The sequence below is a fragment of the Sarcophilus harrisii genome, chromosome 1, assembly GCF_902635505.1.
Source record: "Sarcophilus harrisii chromosome 1, mSarHar1.11, whole genome shotgun sequence".
Taxonomy (NCBI): Eukaryota; Metazoa; Chordata; class Mammalia; order Dasyuromorphia; family Dasyuridae; genus Sarcophilus; species Sarcophilus harrisii.
This window is the reverse complement of record NC_045426.1, coordinates 330,177,180-330,197,561: the sequence shown is the minus strand read 5'-3', so window position 1 is coordinate 330,197,561 and position 20,382 is coordinate 330,177,180. Positions and strand designations below refer to the sequence as shown.

Sequence of the window (20,382 nt, the reverse complement as noted above, 5' to 3'; positions counted from 1 at the left end):
GAAAAAATGGAGAGATCAGGAAAAGCCCTACAGAGACACAGAGAAGAGGTGGAATGTGGAAAATTATTGACATTATGCAGGCCCATTTGATGAAGATTTTGTGTCTTTAGTTATTCAGCTTGCAGGTTGGAGTATAAGTGTAATCTGTTTTGGTTCCAAAGATGTCCACAGAAGCAACATGGGACTCGGTCAGCAAATAATTATTAAAGACTGAGACACAAGAAAAAGTAAAAGTCCCTGCTGTCTATGAGCTCGCAATCTTATGGAGGAGACAACACACAGGCTGAAATATTCAGAAAAAAGCTACTAAAATTAAGGGGAGTGGGAAAGCCTTCATGTAAAAGTTGGAATTTTAACCACGACTTAAGGAAAATCATGAAAGGAGGTAGAGATGAGGAAATTCACACAGTATAGCCAGTGAAAATGCAGAAAGTAGGGAGATGGAGTATCTTCTTGTTTGAGGAACAGCAAGGAGGCCAGTATAACTTGAGATTCCCTGTGTATCCCTTTGGTCTTTTAGTTTTTAGGAATTACATTTCTTGGATAAGGCTTACCTTTTACCTTTTTTTTTTTTTTTTTTTTTTTTTGTAAGTTAATTTTCTTTATAGTCCATTCCTTGAGTTTTAATTTCATTTTTAATGTCTTCATTTCTTGTAGGTATGCATGTCCTTATGGAAAATCCTTTTTTTTTTTTTTAACATTAACATGCTACTTTTAGAATTACATATTCATGGGGCAGCTAGGTGGTGCAATAGATAAAGCAGCAATCCTGAAGTTAGGAGGACCTGAGTTCAAGTCTGGTCTCAGACACTCAACACTTCCTAGTTGTGTGACCCTGGGCAAGTCACTTAACCCCAAATGGCCTCAGCAAAAAAAAGAGAGAGAGAGAGAGATTAAATAGAATTGCATATTCATTTTAAGGTACCTCTAGATCTATCAGAGTTTTTGATACTCATTGATATTTTCTATGACTTACTAATCTTTAGTTCCTGAATAACTTTTGGGTGGGGAAAATAGATCACATCAACACTGCATTCCATCATGATACCAGAAATGAAGAGCGATATACTTTAGATGTTTTTCCACATTGATCGACTTATAAATATGATATGCTTCTTTTCTTGACCAGGCAGTTGGGATCTGAGCTGGGATTTGAACCTGGGTCCTTCTGTCTAAAAGGCTGGTGTTCTATCCATTGCACCATCTCATTGAGTTGTCCTCAGTATGCTTCTTTAAAATGGAAATTGGTGGTTCTTTCCATTTCTTTTCCATTCTCCTTTATTTTTATTTCTTTACATTATTCACATAACTCTTTGTAAATCATCTTTTTCTGTTTGGCTCCCTGTTAAGTTCAAATCATAGAATTCATGGAATAGAACTTTAAATTCATACAGTTTGTGGAACTGTGCTATTGGAGTCTTATTATTCCTATTTGTCTTCCACTTAAGACTCAGGTTGGTAGTGCTGAAGCTACTGTTTAAAACCTGTCTCTCCAACAATTCTTTTAGTTGTTTTTTGTTTTTAAGAATTGCAATCAATAACTTTACATTTTAACAGTGCTCTTTCCAAATACCTTCCCCCCTCTCTATGTCAGAGAACTATTTTTCTCAATTCTCAATTTCTTCAATTTCTCAATTCCATTGTTTTTCTCACAAAGTAGAAAACGTATAGTCCTGTCTATGATCAAGCAATCCACTTACATGGTAATTTGAGAATCAATCCATAAGGGAAAACAAATGAAAAAGAAAAATACAAAAGGAAGCCAGATTTTAATTGCATTGTCCATTCTTGGTCTGTAAAATGGGTTTGCTTTTTCCTGTCAGGGAAATGAATGTTGTATATGTTGTCAATATCAGTTATTTTTGCTTAATTGACTTCCTTTTTTTTAGTATTCAGCACTTGGAGTAGGAAAGGATATATCCAGAAATCATAGTGGGTGTAAACGAATGAAAAAGCATTTATTAAAGTGCTTACTGTTTTTGTTTTATCAGACACTGGACATATAACTAGAGCAAAGAAGACAGTCTGTGTTCTTAAGAGACTTGTTCTTTTTTGGGGGAATAACAAATTAAATTTTAGCTGCAGGACTGATGAAGCGGCCCAGGAGGCCTTGGGGGTACAGCAGTGGGTTGGATGGCAAGGTCTCATGTGAGAGGTTCTTGGACTATATACATTGGTCAGATAACAGGGAGGGGAGAGGATTATAAAATGAGGCAAGATAGATGAGAAAGCTTAGTGCTCTTGTCTCATCAGATGAAATAGAATTCTCTTGTTATGATTCTCGTCTCATCTAAAGTCCTGGGAGTAGTCAAATCCCCTAGTGAAAGGGTAAGAAAAAGGAATATATGGTGTTTCCAGTAGTAGTAGGAAAATCATAGATGGGTTATTAAGGTGGCATGAAGGAGAACAAGGAAATGAAAAGGCAGGACTGGAAGAGTCTCCTGGTATGTAATGTTCTCTTTTCTCTAAAATATAATCGTTTTCTGGGAGCAGGTTTCTTGGGGAGCTTCTGGAGGCAGCCTTAGTTTCAGTTCAAAGTATAATTGCCTCAAACGCAGCCAGGTGTTAAAAGTTCAAATCCTTTATTGTCTCTTCCAAAATAGCCTGGTTAGTTTTTTTAGAGGCCTCTCTCTCTCTCTGCTTGGTTCCATGAGCTCTTGCAGCTTGTCCTTTGCCTCTGCCAGCTTCAGCCTCCAGCTCTTTCTGAACCTTGGTTCTGAATCTTTTCTCAACTGAATTCTGGCTCTGTCAGTCTCCTCCACTGACTGACTTCACTGACTCTAAGAGCTTCTTATATATGATCTTTTAAAGGTGTGAACCCAAAGGTTGACTCCTTCTCTGAGAGAGTGGGATTGTGGGAGGTGTAACTTTGTGAATCTCCTGGACTTGTGAACTCTAATGTGTGAACTCTCAAAGGTGTAAACTTAAGCATTTTTTCTATCAATTCCAGTGAGTTAATACTTTGTAAGGATTCTAACAGGTAGTGGCCTTTAAAAAAAAAAAAAAGAAATTTGATAGGGTCATCAGTACTTCTTATTTATTATTTTTTAGGGTAAAATCTTGCTATACCTATACACACATGTATTCATTCATACCCTTAAATTTCATTAATCCCTTTTTAATTTAATTTTTTAAATTATTTTTTATTCTTTATTTAATTTTTTATTTATTTTATTAAAAATTATTTTATTCTTTAATTTTTAAAATTTATTTATTTAATTATCCATTTAAAAATGTTTCAATTAGCAAAAATTACTTTTCCACTTCAATTTCCTCTCTAATTGAGAAGAAAAAGTCAAAATCTATTACAAACAAGTACAGCAAATGAAAATGAATTTCTACATTGGCCATACCCTCAGATATTTTTCATTCTGTATTCTGAGTCGTTCACTTTTCTGTTATGAAGCATGGTTTCATCATCAGTTCTCTGGAATTGAATAACTGGATATAAGAGCTTCTAATTTCCTCAAAATTGTTGACTTTTACTGTATTTCTGTTACTGTAAAAATTATCTTCCTGATTATTTTTACATCTGCATCAGTTGAAACAAATCTTTCCAGTTTTTTGGCAATCATTTCTGAAGATGGCCACTGCACCCACTTCTCTAAAAAGTGATAATTTACTTTTCTTCATTCCAGATTACTTTCCAGATCTGTTGAACCAATTCATTGCTCTGTCAACAGTATTTTATTGGGCCACTTTTTTGTCACCACTCTTTTATGTTTTTTTATTACCTTTGTTACCTTTTCTTCCTTGTACTGTGAGGATATGAGGTGAAATTTGAGTTTTTAGTTTGCATATACATAGCATTTGGGGGGGGGTGTCATTGATAATCAGTTTCTTTTAAAAATTGTTAACACTTTTGGCATTTAACATGTACATATGGTACTATAATTAGATATTGGATATACTCTTAAAATGAGATGCCTTTGAAAAGGAAATAAAAATGATGTATAGTCTGAGAAAAATTGTATCCCACTGCTGCTTTGTTTTGGAAACTGTTTTCAAATCCCAGAATTCATAGATTTTTCATAGTTGAGGATAAGACTTTCACCCAATACCCTTTCCTTTTCCACTCTATGACTTTGAATTCTTGCATCATAGCAGCAGCAGGTAGTGTTCCTGGAGATTCTCTCAATTCCTAATTATCCTATTCCAAGTATGCAAAGAAAGAGGGAACAACATGTTGTTAGGCTTTGTATTGAGATTCCTGCAGAACTCAGGACAAGGATATAAGCTACCTCATTTGAAACCTGCCAGGGAAATGGATGAGTCTTTGTCAGTTTGTAGTGCCAGCCCTCGGAGTCTGGACATAGGCTCTTCCTGCTGCTCAAATTGCTGGAGAAAGCTATCTCTACTGTGTCTCTGGTAGAACAACACAATTGTGGGATATTGTTAGATTTTGGGGAAAGATGTGTTTTTTGATTGAATCAATACAAAGAAATCTTTGTTGAATTACTTGTTTTCTTTTATTCTGACAGGCAGTGTGTCACAACTTATCCATTATTCCAGCTCGAAGGCAGTGTTTGGATGTTCTACAAAGTGCTATCAGTAAGCATATGGTAAATAGATTTTTTTATTCCCTGTTGATTTTAGACTGAGTTGTGTTTTTTTTGTTTTGTTTTGTTTTTTAAGTACTATGGGTGGTATTATGATAGAAAAGGGACATTAAACTTTCTTTACTGCACCTTGGTTCTTCCTTGGGGATCTGCTCTAAGGACCTTCCTTAATTATATGCTATGAAAAGATCATTAGACTAGAAATCAGATCTGACTTGTAGGAAGTTCAACTCTGCTACTATATACTTGTCTGACCTTGGATAAGATAGTTAACACTCTTGTGCCTCAGTTTGTTTAACTGTAGATGGAGTGGATTGGACCTCAAGATTTCTAAGAATTGTGGATGTCAACTTGCATGACTATATATAATTCTAAATCGACCTCAAATGTCACCTGGTTCTTTGATTTAGCCTTATGGTCATCTTATAGCAGACGTTCCATTTATACCTCTAAAATTTCCTTTATGTAGAACAAATAATAACTTGTTGAGGAAGTGATAATAAATAGGTCTCAGTGGCTTAAAAAAAAATGGAAAAAGATGAGTAAAGGTAATAATAGAGCATAGTTTCATGAAATCCTATTCTAGCTGTGGTTGGGAATTTTTCATGACTTTTACCTTTCATGCTTCCATGACTTCTCACAACTTTCTTTCCCCTCCTGCCTTTGCTATCTGGCATATGTCCAGTGAATCAATTAATTTAACTCATTTTTTCCCCAAATCCTCCATTTCAGTTTCTATGCCATAGCACTGTCATCTTTTTTAGTCACCTAGGCTCACAAACCTCAACTCTTCATTCTTTTTTTAACCCTAAATTTTCATACTTCGTTCCTTTGCACCAGATATCTCCCATGCTCTCCCACTTGATCTCTTCCTCAATTTCTCATGCTTTCTTCAAAACATCTCAGATTTCATCTTGTACAGGAGGCCTTTACAATCCCCTCATGCTTTCCTCTAATATTACCTTCTGTCCATTCTGTGTTTGTTTTGGATATTTCATATGTTGTCCCTCCCATTAGAATGCTTACTCCTTAAAAATCTTTGCTTTTTTTCTATTTCCAAAGCTTTAGCTCAGTAAGCCTTACAGGTAGTTAGCACTTGCTTGCTGATCATTACTGGCTGAAAAGTTTTTCCTTCTGAAAGTCCACAGGAGTAACAATTTTATGGTAATAGCATAAAGCAGAGGTGTTAAACTTAGTACAGTAACTCATGAGTTCCAGAAGCAGGTTAAAATAAAATTAGGAAATGTTTAAAATATATATATATATATATATAGCACACTATTGATAAATTTTAATTTTGGTTTCCTAAGACTATTGACTTCCAGGATCTTTTTTTTTTTTTTGAGATACCATTGGCATAAAGGAGTTTAATGATTGGCAGCTGTACATATATTTATCATGAATGTACATTGAAGCTCTTAACAAGTAGGCTTCATCACTTAGATTTGTCTAAAAATGTTTCTTTAAGGGAAAGAAATATGGTACTTCTCTTAAGAATAAAGGGTGCTGTGGATTAATGAATTGTTAAATAATGTAATGCTGTACTAACTGTAAAAATGTATGTATATTCCTAACTTTCTAGAGAATAGTTCATGCAAGGTTAAAAAAAAAAAGGCCAGATTTTTAAATATTCACATTAAAATTCAGTTATTTGAGTAGCTAAAGTTGTGTTCTTACATGCAATTGAATTATTCAAGGAGAACACTTGATAAGAGTTAATTGTCCTATGTATCATTTAGAAATCACAGGTGCATGCCTGATGATACTAAAGTCATTGTTATTTTGGAGATTAATTTCTCTGGAAGCTTAAAAAATCGTGAAGATATTTCTGACTAGCATAGGTCTAAGTAAGATCTAATAAGGAAATTCAGGGGAAAAGGACATTAAAGGAAATATTAATTCAGTCATGTTTTTTCTTGAGATTACTTTTTAAGATAATTTACTATAGGAATAAATTCTCAAGGGAAAATAAGAACTTTGAAGCAAGGATGTTAGGGACCTGTGTGTTAAATTAATTTAAAATAAAAGTGCTTTAAGGATGACTTTGAACTGAGCCTGTTTCAAGGTGGGAGTGGGGAGGCTTTGTAAGGAGGTGTGGATAGCATCTTTTGTAAATGTATAATTAACCTCTGTCTTTTATATCTAGGCTGGATTGTCTGTAATCCCAGATAGCACTGCTGGATCTATTTTATGTGTTGTGAGTAAGCTCCTGGATCAAGCTTGTGTACTTACTGACACAATATATAAGTTTCTAGCGTCTTGCTGTTACAGTCTTCTTCACTTCCTCCTCACATTAGAAAAAGCGGATGCAGAGCATATGAGAAAGAGGTAATGGTTTGCATTTTCCACAACTTCTCTTCTCTTTTTATTTTCACCTCTACTCTGCATTGCATTCTCTCCGTCCAAAAGGGGAAAGTTTCTTCAGTGAATTTTCTTACTATACATGTTAGAAGTCTCATGGGGGGGGGGGGGAGGAGGAGCATCCTAGATTTATGGAGGATGAGCTTATTTATTTATTTATTTTTTTTGGGGGGGGGGATGGTTCTGGCTTTATTGGGAACCTTTCAGAATTCTTGGAATTTAAAATTTGTTTTAAAGAAGGGCTTTTTAAATTAATTCATGGGTTTTTTGTGTATGTAGATACATAGTTTAAAGTGCTATTTAGAATACTAACCGAATTTTGAATTGTATTAGGCTTGTTCTATCATTTCTTGGACTCTCAAAGTTGAGATCAGATTTCTTTCTCTTTTGCTGGATCCTTATCCAAATCACACCCAGGATTCTGTCATGGGCCCTTTTCTCTTTTGCCTCTCTGCTATATCACTTTGTGATCTTCTCAGCTCCCATGAATTTAATTACAGTCTCTATGGTGATGATTCTCAGCTCTATGTGTCTTGTTCCATCTCTCTCCTGACCTCCATTCTCACATCTTCCAACTGTCTATCACACATCTCCAACTCAATGTCCTGTAAACAACTTAAAATTAATATGTCCAAAACTGAACTCATGATTTTCCCCAAACCTTCCCCTTTCTTACTGTCAAAGTTAACTATTTCACTTTTTTCATCACTGGAATACTCTCCCTCCTCTCCTTTTTTTTTTGACACTGCCAAATTCTGGTGCACATTCTTATCACTTCATGCCTAGATGGCATTGACCTGCTGCTGGATCTGCCTGCCTTAAGTATCTTCCCCATTCCAATCAATCCACTATTCAGAGACTAAAATGATTTTCCTAAAGCACAGTTCTGATTCTATTCAGTAAGTTTCAATGACTCCCTGTCACCTCCAGGATTTAATACAAAATACTGTGTTTGGCATTCAAAGCCATTCACAATTTAACCCCCTCCTTCCTTTCCAATCTTGTCACTCCTTTCTTTCTGCCACACTCTTCTGCCTGCTGACACTGATGTCTTGGCTGATCCACAAATATGCCTCTACATCTCTTGGCTGTAGGCATTTTCTCTTTCTGCTGTGCCTGGAATCTTTGCCTACTGGCTTTCCTGGCATCTTTTAGTCCTAACTAAAATCTCATCTTTTTCAGAAAGCCTTACCCGACTCCTCTTATTTTCAATGCCTTCCTATAATTATTTTCTTTTATATACATATATATATATATATATATATATATATGTCACTTTGTTTGCATTTTGTCTCGCCCATTAAACTGTAAAGTCTATGAGGGCAAGGACTGTGTTTTGCTTTGTTTTGTGTCTCTAGCGTAGGTATTTAGTAAATGTTTATGGAATGATCCGTTTATTAAGCACCAACTTACATTTCTGGCATTGTGCTAGGTACTGGGAATACAAGCACAAAGAATGAAAGAATCTGTTCTCAGCAGGAGATTACATTCTAATAGAGCAGACAAGTACATGCAAAATACACATTTTCAAAAATATAATTACAAATATGCAGAGTAATTAAATATCAGATAATTTGAGAGGAAGGTCACAATTGGGGATCAGAAAACACTTCATGTAGAAGATTTGTGCTTGAACTATATCTTAAAGGAAGATATCCTTAAGATATGTTGTTGTGGAGATTAGAATTCCAATTCTTATCCTGGTATGTAGGGTAGCTTGTACAAAGGCAAAGCTGTGGGAGATAATGTACTATGGGAGGAACTAAGAATTAGGCTGACTGGATTGCAGACAATAGGAGAGGGAATAATGTCCACTAAGGCTGGAAAGATAGAGGCCAGATTTTACACAGCTTTAAAAACTAAGCAGAAGACTTTATATTTTATCCTAGAGGCAATAGGAAGCCAGTGAGTACTTGGATAAGAGAATCACAGGTCAGATCCATGTTTAAGGAAATTTATTAACAGGTATCTATAACAGTGTAGTTTCAGTGATAAACCTCAGGAAGAGAATTCATTTAGGAGATTTATAGTATTCTAAGCAAGGGATTATGAGATCTGAACTAAAGTATGCCTAGATAAGTAATTAGATGTGAGTTATGTTGTGAAGGGAGAAATGGCAAGATTTGGTCAGTGATTGAATTTGTGTGGGCAGGTGAAGAATTGTTGATGCTGAAGTAATGTACTTGAGAAGTTGGAAAGATGGCCTTTAATATGGAAGAAGGGAGGGAAAGGTAAATTTCATTTTGGACACATCAAATTTAAGATGTTTCTAGGACATCCAGTTTGAAATGTTTTCACTTGTTCACTGAGGGCTTAAATTGCTTAATGTCAGAAACTCAGTTTCCCTATCTGTGAAATGAGAATAATATTTGTACAACCTTACAGGATTGTGTTAAGTAAAATGTTTTATAAAACATTTTTAAGTATCAAATAAATTTGATCTTGTTACAATCAGACTGTTCATATTCTTTCATCCTGAATCTGGAATAGTAGAACCAAAGTAAACGGTATCTGTGGCATTCCTTTTTTGTCATTAATTTTTGTGACTTAGTGTTGGCTCCTAGGCATTACCTTATTCCATTCTAAAGGCTCTGAAAACCCAATGTCCTAGAATTTTGCCAGGAATCTACACTCTACTTCATTCTCTTATTTCTAAGTTCTGCTTTTTTTCAGTTATATGTCTAGTGATCAATTTTCACTGGTTGTTTTGGTTTTGGTTCTTTTGGTCAGTTTCTTCTCAGTCTAATGGTCTGTTTAACTAATATTAGTAATATATTAGTGTTGTTATATTACTATTTGTTGGGCCTGATAAATTATACATTATCAAGTTTTCTGAAAGCCTTGGGGCCTTTGTAGTATATTTACAAAATTTTCTGTCTAATGAAATTCATTTCTTCCTCATTAGCTTTTGTTTGCTGTTTTCAGCTATTCAAATGTGTTGTCCTGTTAAGTGAATATTTTTGTTTGGGGGAAAGAAGAGATGAATCTTTTCACTGCTAAATTCTTTATAGCTCTTCTTGATGCCTGTCCTTTTTATCTGCAGGGATAAATTATGGGGATCCTGTATTTCAGTATTGGCTGTTCTACCTCGAGTACTAAGATTGATGCTCCAGAATCTGCAAATCAGTAAAACATGTCAAGAAGAGTTGCCAGTTGTTGCTCAGCTGATTCGCTTACTATTGCAGCATGGACCACTTCGAGTGCACATGATGACAAATGCACTTCTGGTACAGCAGATTGTCAAGGATATCATGGTAAGAAGTTTTTTCAGAGATCATTTCTTGGGTTTTAGCATTGAGATAATATTGTAGTCTCAATAGAGTCCTGATTAGTTTCAACAGACATTCTGGCCAAGGTTGGAAATAGATTGTACCTTTGTGCTAACTAATGCAGGATATCCTTTGGTGTGAGTGCTTTTGCTTGTATTTCCTGGTTCAAGCAGCATTCAGAATTCTAGCTTTGACAGTTTGTGATGATCTCACACCAAGAACCCTTATGTCAAAGCTGTGAAGCTGCATAGAATATTGGCCTTCTGCTACATTTGATTTTGTGGCTAATAGTATTTGAAATTAAGAGGATCCTAGATGTCAAGCTGGAAGAAAACTCAGAAGCTATCTACTTCAGTGGTCTTCAAAAATTTTGATCACATTGTGTGGATTATTTACTTATCAATAAATGTTATACTAAGAATTTTGTACATGATAAAACTTGGACAATAATGAGCACCTTAAAAGGATGAGATTAAATAAGATTTTATTCCAAAAGGAAGTTGGAAGAGTTTATTGCTTTAGAAAAAGTAATTTGGCTCTGTGCAGTATGGATTGGAATGGGGGAAGACAAGTAAGCTATTTCAGTAGTTGATGGTCTAAACCAAAAGCCCTCTGGTAACTGAAGCAGCTAAACTCCATATCAGTATTTGAGGGCATAGAAAAGGGTGGGTGGGAGATGTGGATATTTAAAAAAAAACAAAAACAAAAACAAAAAAAAACCAAAAAAAACCATTTGGCCATTCACTGGATATATAGTATTGTCTTAAGTTTCATGTGCCTTTTTCACTGTGTCTTGCTGCTTCTTAACAGCTATTCCTTAAAGATAAGTAATTCCAGTTGAATTGTTGGTTTTGAAAGATTTTTTACTTCTCTAACTCAAGTATTTTAATTTCAAATGGAAGACATGCTTCTTTTGTTCTAAAGATGGAAAAATTATTGTGGTTATTATATTAGGTAAGTTCTTTTTTCAGTCATCAGAATCAGAAATATCTCTTGTCTTATAAGCTACTAGGAAAGGTGTGTGCTTGGTGTCCTCACTATGTTTAGGATTATGTAAAATGATGGAGGAAAGTTAGAAAAAATACTTTTTGTCAGTAGAGTAGAAAGAATATTAAATTTTTGGTCAGAAAGATCTTGGTTCTAGTAGATATGCATGTGGATAAGTCATTTAACTTTTTGACCCTTAGTTTGTCAGTGCACTGACTTCTCTGCAAAATAGGGAATGCCTGTGGTGCTTACCTCACAAGAGATCATATCTATAAACATACTTTGCAATCTGTAAAAGCCTGCTACAAATCTTGTTCCTCTTTTCATTGAAGGACCCTGAATTATAGGATTAGATTTGTCTTCCAAGTATCACTTGTACACATTCTTTCATCCTTTTCCTTTCAAACTGAACTCTGGTAGTAATCACTTTTAATTTCATGTATTGGTAGAAAATGGGTTTTTAAAGTTTTGTTATGTCATCTCCTTTAAGCCTGTCACCTTCTCAGTCGTGTTTTTAAAATGCATTAAATGAAAATGTATAGAAATAGTTATTTTTTTTCCCTCCAAATAAGCTCCCTTTGGTCAAGAGCTCTTGTCCTAAATGGACCTTGGAGTCTGCCGTAGGATTTCTGTCTTTTTTCTCCTCAAGGTGTCCTTTACATTCTCCCTAGGTCGTTGTCGTCTTTTATCCCTCTCCTGCTTGTTAGTGCTTCTCTGAGCCCATCTTCTCTCGGGATGGCATTGGGAACACATCTTCTCTTTGGAAACATGTCAGGATACTAGTTTTAGCCCAGTTTATCTCATCTTATACAAAACCTAGGATTGCTAGGATTATTATTATGACATGTAATTTGTTTGAAACAGAAAACTTGAACTCATCTAGTATTTATTTTGCCTGATGAGACAAAACAAGGTATGATTATTTTCTGTCTTCACTGTAATCCATTGTTCTATTTGGCCCAGGTTATTTACTTTATCCTTTTGTCTTGGTTTTGTGCTTGCTTTGGACAACATCAGATGACTCTTTAAGGAACTGTGTGATTCTAATGCTGGAGGTTTACTGTTACTAAAGGAGGAGTAAAGTGCAGCAAGTGTTTTCTTTTTTAATTAATGAGCTTTTATTTTTTCTCTCCCAATTCCATTGAAAAAAAAGAAAAAACCCTGTAACAAAAACATACATATAGTCATCACACACCACAAATCTGCATCTGTCATTTTTGTCTCAGGAGGTGACTTTGTCATTGGTCTCTTGGTTTCAGGACTTAGACAGTTGTTTTTTTTTTTTTTTAATGATATGGTTATATAAATTGTTTTCCTGAGTCAGCTCATGCAAGTATTGCCAGGTCTCACAGGAATTAATCTTTTTTGTGATTTATGATACAATGGTATGTTATTAATTTTCCTATAACATAAATTGTTGAGCCATATCCCAATTCCTGGACTCCCCCCTTTTCTATTCCACTTATATAAAAATATTTCTATGTATGGGTCTTTTCCCTCTTTGTCTTTTGATTCTTTTGCTGTTTAGTAAATGTCTGTCCCAGATATTTGCAAGCAGTATGTCTAAAGCAGTGCCTCAGCTAGGGGGATGCTATTTCTTCTGCTAGGAAAATTGGCTATCCCTGATTAAGACCTATAACTTCCAGTGGCTTGTATTAATCTTTTTTTAAAAAAAATTTTAAAAATTGATTTAAATTTGGTTGATATCTTTAACTTTATATCACTTTCTTTTGTCAAAATATTACTCCCTTTTCCCAGAGAATCATTTTTTTATGACAGAATTTTACAAAAGGGAAAGGAAGCAGTTCAGCAAAATCTGACACAGAATTCTAATGTGCAGTTTTCAATGCTTATATTCCCTTTCCTCTGGATAGAGGGAAGGAGGAGGTGCACTTGCATATCTCTTTTTAAATAACTTTGACTTTTACTGGCTACTTTCCAACTAAGGACTCTTTAAAATTATTCTTTCTCTACTTTTGAAGAAAGTGTTTTTTTTTTTTTGTTTGTTTTGTTTTGTTTTTTATGAAACACTTCTCATCCGTCATACTGAGAAATCAAAATTAGATGGGCTTTTGACTCAATTGGTGGGCAGACAAGCCAGGCTTAGTTGACATCACTGCTTTGCTAAGATGATTTTAATCATACTTCTGTTTGAACTATCTCCAAGAGAGCTGGTCCCAAGGCCAGTAGGGAAGGGAGTAAATCTTACCTCCGAAACTTACTATCTCTGGACTAGATGCTCAGTGTTGTCCAGGCTCATGGTCACATCTTGCTTCACTAGAAATCCTTTAGAGGGATCAAGGACTTTCCCCCTTAAGTTATTGGCTAGAACTGCGTAAGCTGGAGGTAGAGAAATGTTCCAAGCAGTATATGCATTCATTTGGGGATAGGATCTTAGAAAAAAATTGGCTTGGAGCTAAGTATGTATAGGGTTTTCAAGACTGAAGAAAGTACATACAGCATTTCCATAATTTAAGTAGTGTAGCCTTTCCTCGAATGGGGCGTTGTTGGGGAATCATTCCTCTGAAAATTCACTATCTTCAGAAATCAGATTTAGTTGTACATAATATTTTCATTGTTATACTTTGTAATTCATTTAAAGTAATGTGCAAACCACTCTTGTAGTGACCCCAAGGAATAGCTCTGTGGCCTGGTGGATATTACAGTCGAGTTAGAAATGTTGCTAGATCTGTGGTGATTTCATGTCTAGCAGAGATGGCAAAGGGAACTTCAGGAAGTCTGTATTAGGGGGAAATGGGCATAGATGCTGTTAAATAAAAACACATGGCAAATATATCACAAAACAAAACCTGTGTCTGCCAAGACTTGGAGCAGAGGATACTAATTCTATTTTTTTTTTTCCTCCTGCAGACAGTGAAGAGTGGAGGGACTCAGGAGCAGTGGCTTACAGACCTTCATTACTGCTTCAACATTTACCTGGCCAGCCGCCCCCACGGCTCTGGGGCAGTTAGCACAGTCTGTTGAGGAGACACAATTTTAAACTGTTTACTTCTGTATTATTTTGAAAAATAAACATTGGAACAATATTTGTCAATAAAGGTGAACTTTAAAGAAAGTTGGATGTGTATTCCTTTCCTGTACTGTGACAATGGATTGAAAACATGGTTTCATCATTATTGAGTATTTATGAAAAATATTCAAGCCACCTTGCTCTTTTTTTGTCTTGCTATACACAGTGGAGCTCTCCACTTAATTATCAAATCTGTTTTTCAATGTGTGGTGTTAAAATGTTATATATTATAATTGCAAGCAAATTTTCTATATGACAACCCTGATGGTGGGTTTCATATGATTTTTTTTTTTATTACCATATTCTTCTCTTAATTCCATTAAGGTTGAGTGTCATGTCACTGTACAGCTATCTAACTGCAATATAGACTAACTCACTTGATAATTTAGGTAATCTGGGCTATTGAGATTTATACATTCAGATAATTGTTTTCTTCTAACCATCTGTGGTTGATAAAGCATTTTATAGCTTGTGGTTAATATTGCACAATTACTCAGCAGGAAATGCAGGGGGTAGTAAAATTCACTAGCACTTCTCTTTTCTTTGTTGTGGAAACCTTCCCAATTAAAAGTGGTCATCTTTAAAAAGAAAATAGAAGGTAGTTAACTTACTCTGGGCCTATATTCATCATTTGGTTACACAGACTAAATAGGTCTCCTAGGATATGTAGGATATGGATAAAATGCAAATTTGGAAAGATCAGAAGTTCTAATATAATTTCTGATGCAAATTTGGGTCTGTTTTGATCATTTTCTCTTTTCTCTCTTTCCTAGCTGAGGGCAGAGAAAGCAAATGTGAACCAACTTAGAAGTATAGAATACAGATTCCTTTGCTTATCCCATTCCCTGTTGGGAATGTTCAGCAGTGAAGAAACAGAGATGGCTATTTCAGATACATCTATACACATTTTTAGTGGTGAAGGTTATGTTCTTCATGGCGTACAGATACTCAACTTGTGATAAAGTTGCATGTATGTCTCTTAAACTTCTAACTTCATAGGCTACAAACATGTCTTTAGGTATCATACTATAGACTCCTTCCAAGTTCATACCGAATGAGACTATTCTTTGCGTCTGATATTTAAGTTAGACTTGAAGGTAGGATCTTAAGTAAATCCTAAGGAAATTTTTGTAACTGAAGCTTTTTAAGGTTAGGAGAGCCTAAGGACTTGGCAGAATGGTAGAAGTTACATTGTTGAGGATACTGACTTGGAAATTATAGTGAATTCATTTAAAGGGATTGTCTGAAAGTACCATTAAAGGTGCTTTCCTTATGTAGGCTGTATTATTATTCTGGCTTATTTCCTTTTATTCCACAATCCTCACCTTCGAAAGTCAAACTTGACCTCAGCAGTTCATGGGGAAAGATCTAACCTTACAAGCAATCATTATTACTCAGACTACTTAATGTTTTGCTAATTACCATATTTCCTAACTAGCCGCAGAGAGATTAAGTACCATCATTTGCATGGGCTTTCCCATTAAGAGACATATTATAGGCCTAATAATCCTACTGACAACTATGCTTCCCAGTCATGAAGGTGAGAACATTTATAAAATGAATGGCAATAAATGGGTCCAGCTTTTGACCTCATAAACAAGTAAACTTACTCCAAAGTCGTTTTTGAACTTCTGTAAACATTGCCCCATTTCATGGCTAGATTTTTTTTTTTTTTAAGTGACTGAAATGTGAAAATTTGATGACTGTTTAACAGAATCAATTTTAATGTCCCATCTCTTGAAGACAATTCTTTAGTGACTGAATTTTTGGTTTCTTGTTTTCACCTCAGTAGCTGGTCTCATGTTGTAGGAAAAGTTCCTTGATTTTCCATTATTTTCAAGCACATTTACATACTGCAGGTTGCTTACTGTTAAAACAAAAGCCAACATAGATGTTCCAAGTCATTAATTTTAGTTCAAAAATAAATTCGTTGGGATTGGTAAAATGGTTTTAATTCAACTCTTAATATTTTCTAGCTGGTATGACTTATGGATTGATACTAAAAAAAAAAGTCTGAAATTGATGACTTAAAAACCCTGCAAAATGAGGCTAAGCTTTTATAATCTAAATTTCACTGTGGTGGAAGGATGACTCATTTTACCCCAGTCTGATGGAGCTACTTTCAGACATCAAAAGATATTGGGCAAGGTGGGCAGTTTTTTAAGCCTGTGTCTTCAGTTCTTTGTTTTTTAATCGGGGAAAGGGGAGGGAGAGCAGGTGTCAATTGAGGTTCATTGGAAAAGGGTTCTTTAAAATTCCAAAAGCTGAGGTTCTTCTGGGAGGAATATTTAGAAGAGGGCTGAGGACAGTCTTGGAAGTTTCCATTTAGATTTTTACGGAGCTAGAGGAGTAGGAATCATTTTAGAAATCACTAAGATCATTTAAGGCAATGAAATGGTAAGGGTTAAAATGTCATCTAAATACGGTGCTAATTTCTGCCACATTTGCTGGTTCTCTTACTCTCATTTCTTGGAAGAGAAGCATCAATGCCATCCTTAAGAAATCTCACCTCAGGTTTTCTTGAATCAATAAATATATATGTGATAAGTATTAATTTCTCAGGGATTATGATAATTAAGGGAGAAAATCCAATAATTGCTACATGCATATTTTTGAATGTATACTTTTAAAACCAAAAATTGCAATAAGAATAAAGGAACATTTTAAACATGTAACAGGATTGTGAGTAATCACTTTGAATTAAGATGGGTCACTTTATCAATAGCTTTGTCAAATCATTTGTATTTGAGTATATACAAATACACAGCATACATGTTCATATTCCTATATGTGGCATACATGTACTGTGGTTTTGAAATCGGCTTGATTTTCATGTGTGGTACAGATAATTCAGTTTTATTTTTGGACACAATGGACACATGTGTGGGTTGGTAGGTGGTACAGTGAGTAGAATGCTGGACCTGGAATCAGGAAGACTTCCTGAATTCAAATCTGGCTCAGATACTTATTAGCTGGGTGACCCTAGGTGGGTCACTTAATCCTGGTTTGCCTCAGTTTCCTCATAAGTAAAATGAGTTGGAGAAGGAAATTAAGCCATTCAAGTATCTGCCAAGAAAACCCTAAATAAGGTCACAGATAAAACTGAAATGACTTAAAAACAACAAAAAGGCATGTTTATGTGCTTGTAGATACACATATTTATTACATATGTGTATATATGTATGTATATATGCTGCAATTTAACCTTGACATTCAGCAACATTTACTGGTTAATGTCAATATTTACTGGTTAAAATCAAAGTCAAGAAGCTGATCAATATTTAATGGAAAGAAAATTTCATGTTTTATTAGTGCCTTGGGAATAGGAAAAGAAGTCTTTATTTCAATTAATAATCACTTAAAATTAATATTAATTCATTTAAGGGTTTTTTAGGACCCTATATATGACTGAAAATTGACTACACTTAGCATACATACCATAAACTATTTATTTCAATAGAATTTAATATATTCTTCTAACCCTTTGTCTTCCTGGGGGGGAAAAAGTAACAGAATTTTCTGCCTTATATTTAATGTATATATGATGTTCTTTTCCTTTGCTTTTAAAAAATGTGTTATTAGGCAAACATTATGAAATAACCATTTATGCAACCCAAATCATAGTTTCTTGATGTGTGCACGTGATTATACAAACAGATTTTACTTTTACTGATCCTTGCTAGCTCCATTTGGAGAGATTTGATATAGTGACTATATAAGCTGTATATCCATAAATCAATCAGTTAATTCTCTAAAACCAGAATATTTTAAGTTACAGCTGTTTCATCTGAATGGTAGAACTTTCCAGGATTTAGAAGTTCTACCATTTAAAAACAAACTTTTCATGCCTTAATGACAAATTAACACCCCCCCCCCCAAGTAAATAATTATGGAGAAACTCTTTAGTAGGTACCTAGTTCCACTCTTGTACCAGTTTAACAAGTTTTCTTGAAACCAGCTTGTTACTGATTAAGTTAAACCAACTTGCTCTCTGTAGCATGAGGATGATTGTCACTCATCTCTCCCCAATCCTACTCTTTTTTTTCTTAAACTAAATTAATGTTAGCACTCTGGCAGTTGCTTATCATCTTCCTGGATAGGATTTGCTTATATAGAATAAGACAATCCAGTGGAGAAAGAATGTTACCATAGATACTTATGGTTGGAGGCATTCACTGGACCTGGCATTTGTCACTGACAGCGGTGAACTTATCAAACAAATTCGATGTGGTCATGAACAAAGGGAGTCAATAGGAAAACACATTGTTGAAGATGAAGTTTACTGAACTCTTATTAGTTAGATAAATGAAAACAGGTATTACTATGAAAACAAAAACAAAACACTGGGAAGGCATTCTAATGCTGTCCATTTTCATCACGTTATGAAAGCTAAAGGCCCCTCCACTCTGTTGCAGTAGGGATGGTTCATGACCATGAAAAGGAAAAAATCTCAAACTTTGTCGTTCAGATTCTCAAGTTATTCATCCTCTATTACTTTATGGGGGTAACAAAACAGTTACATTTGAGACAATATTTTACTTTCTTCAATGTACTAAATTTTAGAAAACTGTTAATATATACGTAACTACAGCAATTTTGTTACTTGCCTCCTGTGTCTTATTGTCCTTTTGTTTCTCTACCAGAGTACTTATGAATGTATGTAGTACAGAGTGAAGTGCTAGGTTAGGAGTCAGAAAGATGATGTAATTATAATCACATTGCCCCCTGCAAATGTTTGTATTTTTAGGAGAATGAGCTCAAGTTTTTAATTGGGTTGTTGGTTCCACTGTTGTTAGATCATTTCAATTGTGTCCAACTCTTCATGGCCCCATGAAGGGTTTCTGGGCAGAGATACTGAAGCGGTTTGTCATTTCCTTTTCCAGCTCATTTTACAGATGAGTAAACTGAAGCAAATAGGTTGCCTAGGGTCACACAGCTAGTAAGTGTCCAAGCTCAGATTTGAACTAGGGAACAATCTTTCTGACTTTAATCCGAACACCCTATGTACTATGATACCACCTAGTGGCTCCTTTCCTCTCATTTACTAGTTATTCAAATTTAGCAAAGTGACCTCTGGCCAAACAGTAAACAGATCATTGGGGGAGGGAGAGGGGGAGGCAAAAGGGGTTGGGGAGAGGAGACTCAGGAACTATAATTTGGAAAGGATTCTGACCCACAAAGTGCCTGGAAACAAGAGCAACTTTTTGGGGGAAACATGATCAAGGGAATGCACCGTATGCCTTCTATTTGTCATTCTTAGAAGTTGCATTATGGTATTTTCTTAACATTATTGTTCCACACTATGTCAAACCATTTTCTAAATCATTTTAATTCAATAAACATTTATTAAGTACCAATTCTATAAAGTTAAAAAGGTTATTTGCAGATTTTTTTCCACTTACAAATAATGGTAATATAAATATTTTTGAAAAGCTATGTCATTATTCTGAAAAACTTACTATGAAAATTGCTATCTACCTCCAGAGAAAAAAACTAATGGAGTCTGAATGCAGATTGAAGCATAATTTTTTTGCATTATTTTTCTTTCTTGGTCTTTTTTTTTTTTTTTTTTTTTTTTTGTCTGTGTTTTCTTCTGCAACATGGCTGATGTGGAAATATTTTTTGTATGATTTCACAAATATAATCTATATCAAATTGCTTCCTTTCTCAAGATATGGAGGGAGAGGGAAAGAATTTGGAAGTCAAAAAATTGTTAAAATGAATGTTAAAAAACTTTTACATGTAATTGAGAAAAATAAAAGAAAATCTATCTATCTATTTTGTAATTTCATTGGTGTGAACTCCTACCAGTATATAAACCCATCTGTGACTTAGTAGAAAAGTCCTAGGGAGTTTTAGGGAGTCACCTAATAAACTTTAGGCAATTTGCTCGTGGGTTTTAGTAAGGGCCAATGAAGGAATTTGGACATAGGCAGGTATTGGACTGGAGAGAGCCTTGGGTCTGAAGTCAAGAAGACCCGAGTTAAAATTCAGCCACAGAGTGCTCTATGATTCTAGGCAAGTCGTTTCTCTGTGTGCCTCAGTTTCCTCAAATGTAAAATGGGAATAATAACAACACCTACCTCCCAGGGTGTTTGTAAGGGTCCATTGAGAAAATACAAAGTATATGGCATGGTGCTTGGTACATAATATGTACTAAATAAATCTGAGCAAT

At 35.0% G+C, this 20,382-nt stretch overlaps 2 protein-coding genes across 7 annotated transcripts in view; one reads left to right on the top strand and one right to left on the bottom strand.

Moving 5' to 3' along the window:
* TEX10 (testis expressed 10) overlaps positions 1-14,252 on the top strand; it is a 72,054-nt gene extending 57,802 nt beyond the window's left edge. For both annotated transcript variants that reach the window (XM_031945542.1, XM_012543108.3), the window contains 4 exons: positions 4,482-4,562; positions 6,706-6,887; positions 9,964-10,174; positions 14,048-14,252. In XM_031945542.1, coding sequence (XP_031801402.1) covers positions 4,482-4,562; positions 6,706-6,887; positions 9,964-10,174; positions 14,048-14,161 — 588 coding nt within the window. In that variant the 3' untranslated portion in view covers positions 14,162-14,252. The remainder of the gene's footprint in view (positions 1-4,481; positions 4,563-6,705; positions 6,888-9,963; positions 10,175-14,047) is intronic.
* A 1,592-nt stretch (positions 14,253-15,844) lies between these two features.
* Positions 15,845-20,382, bottom strand: part of INVS (inversin) — a 218,573-nt gene continuing 214,035 nt past the window's right edge. For all 5 annotated transcript variants that reach the window (XM_031945539.1, XM_031945541.1, XM_031945540.1 and 2 more), the window contains one exon: positions 15,845-16,074. In XM_031945539.1, the coding sequence (XP_031801399.1) occupies positions 15,959-16,074 (116 nt within the window). In that variant the 3' untranslated portion in view covers positions 15,845-15,958. The remainder of the gene's footprint in view (positions 16,075-20,382) is intronic.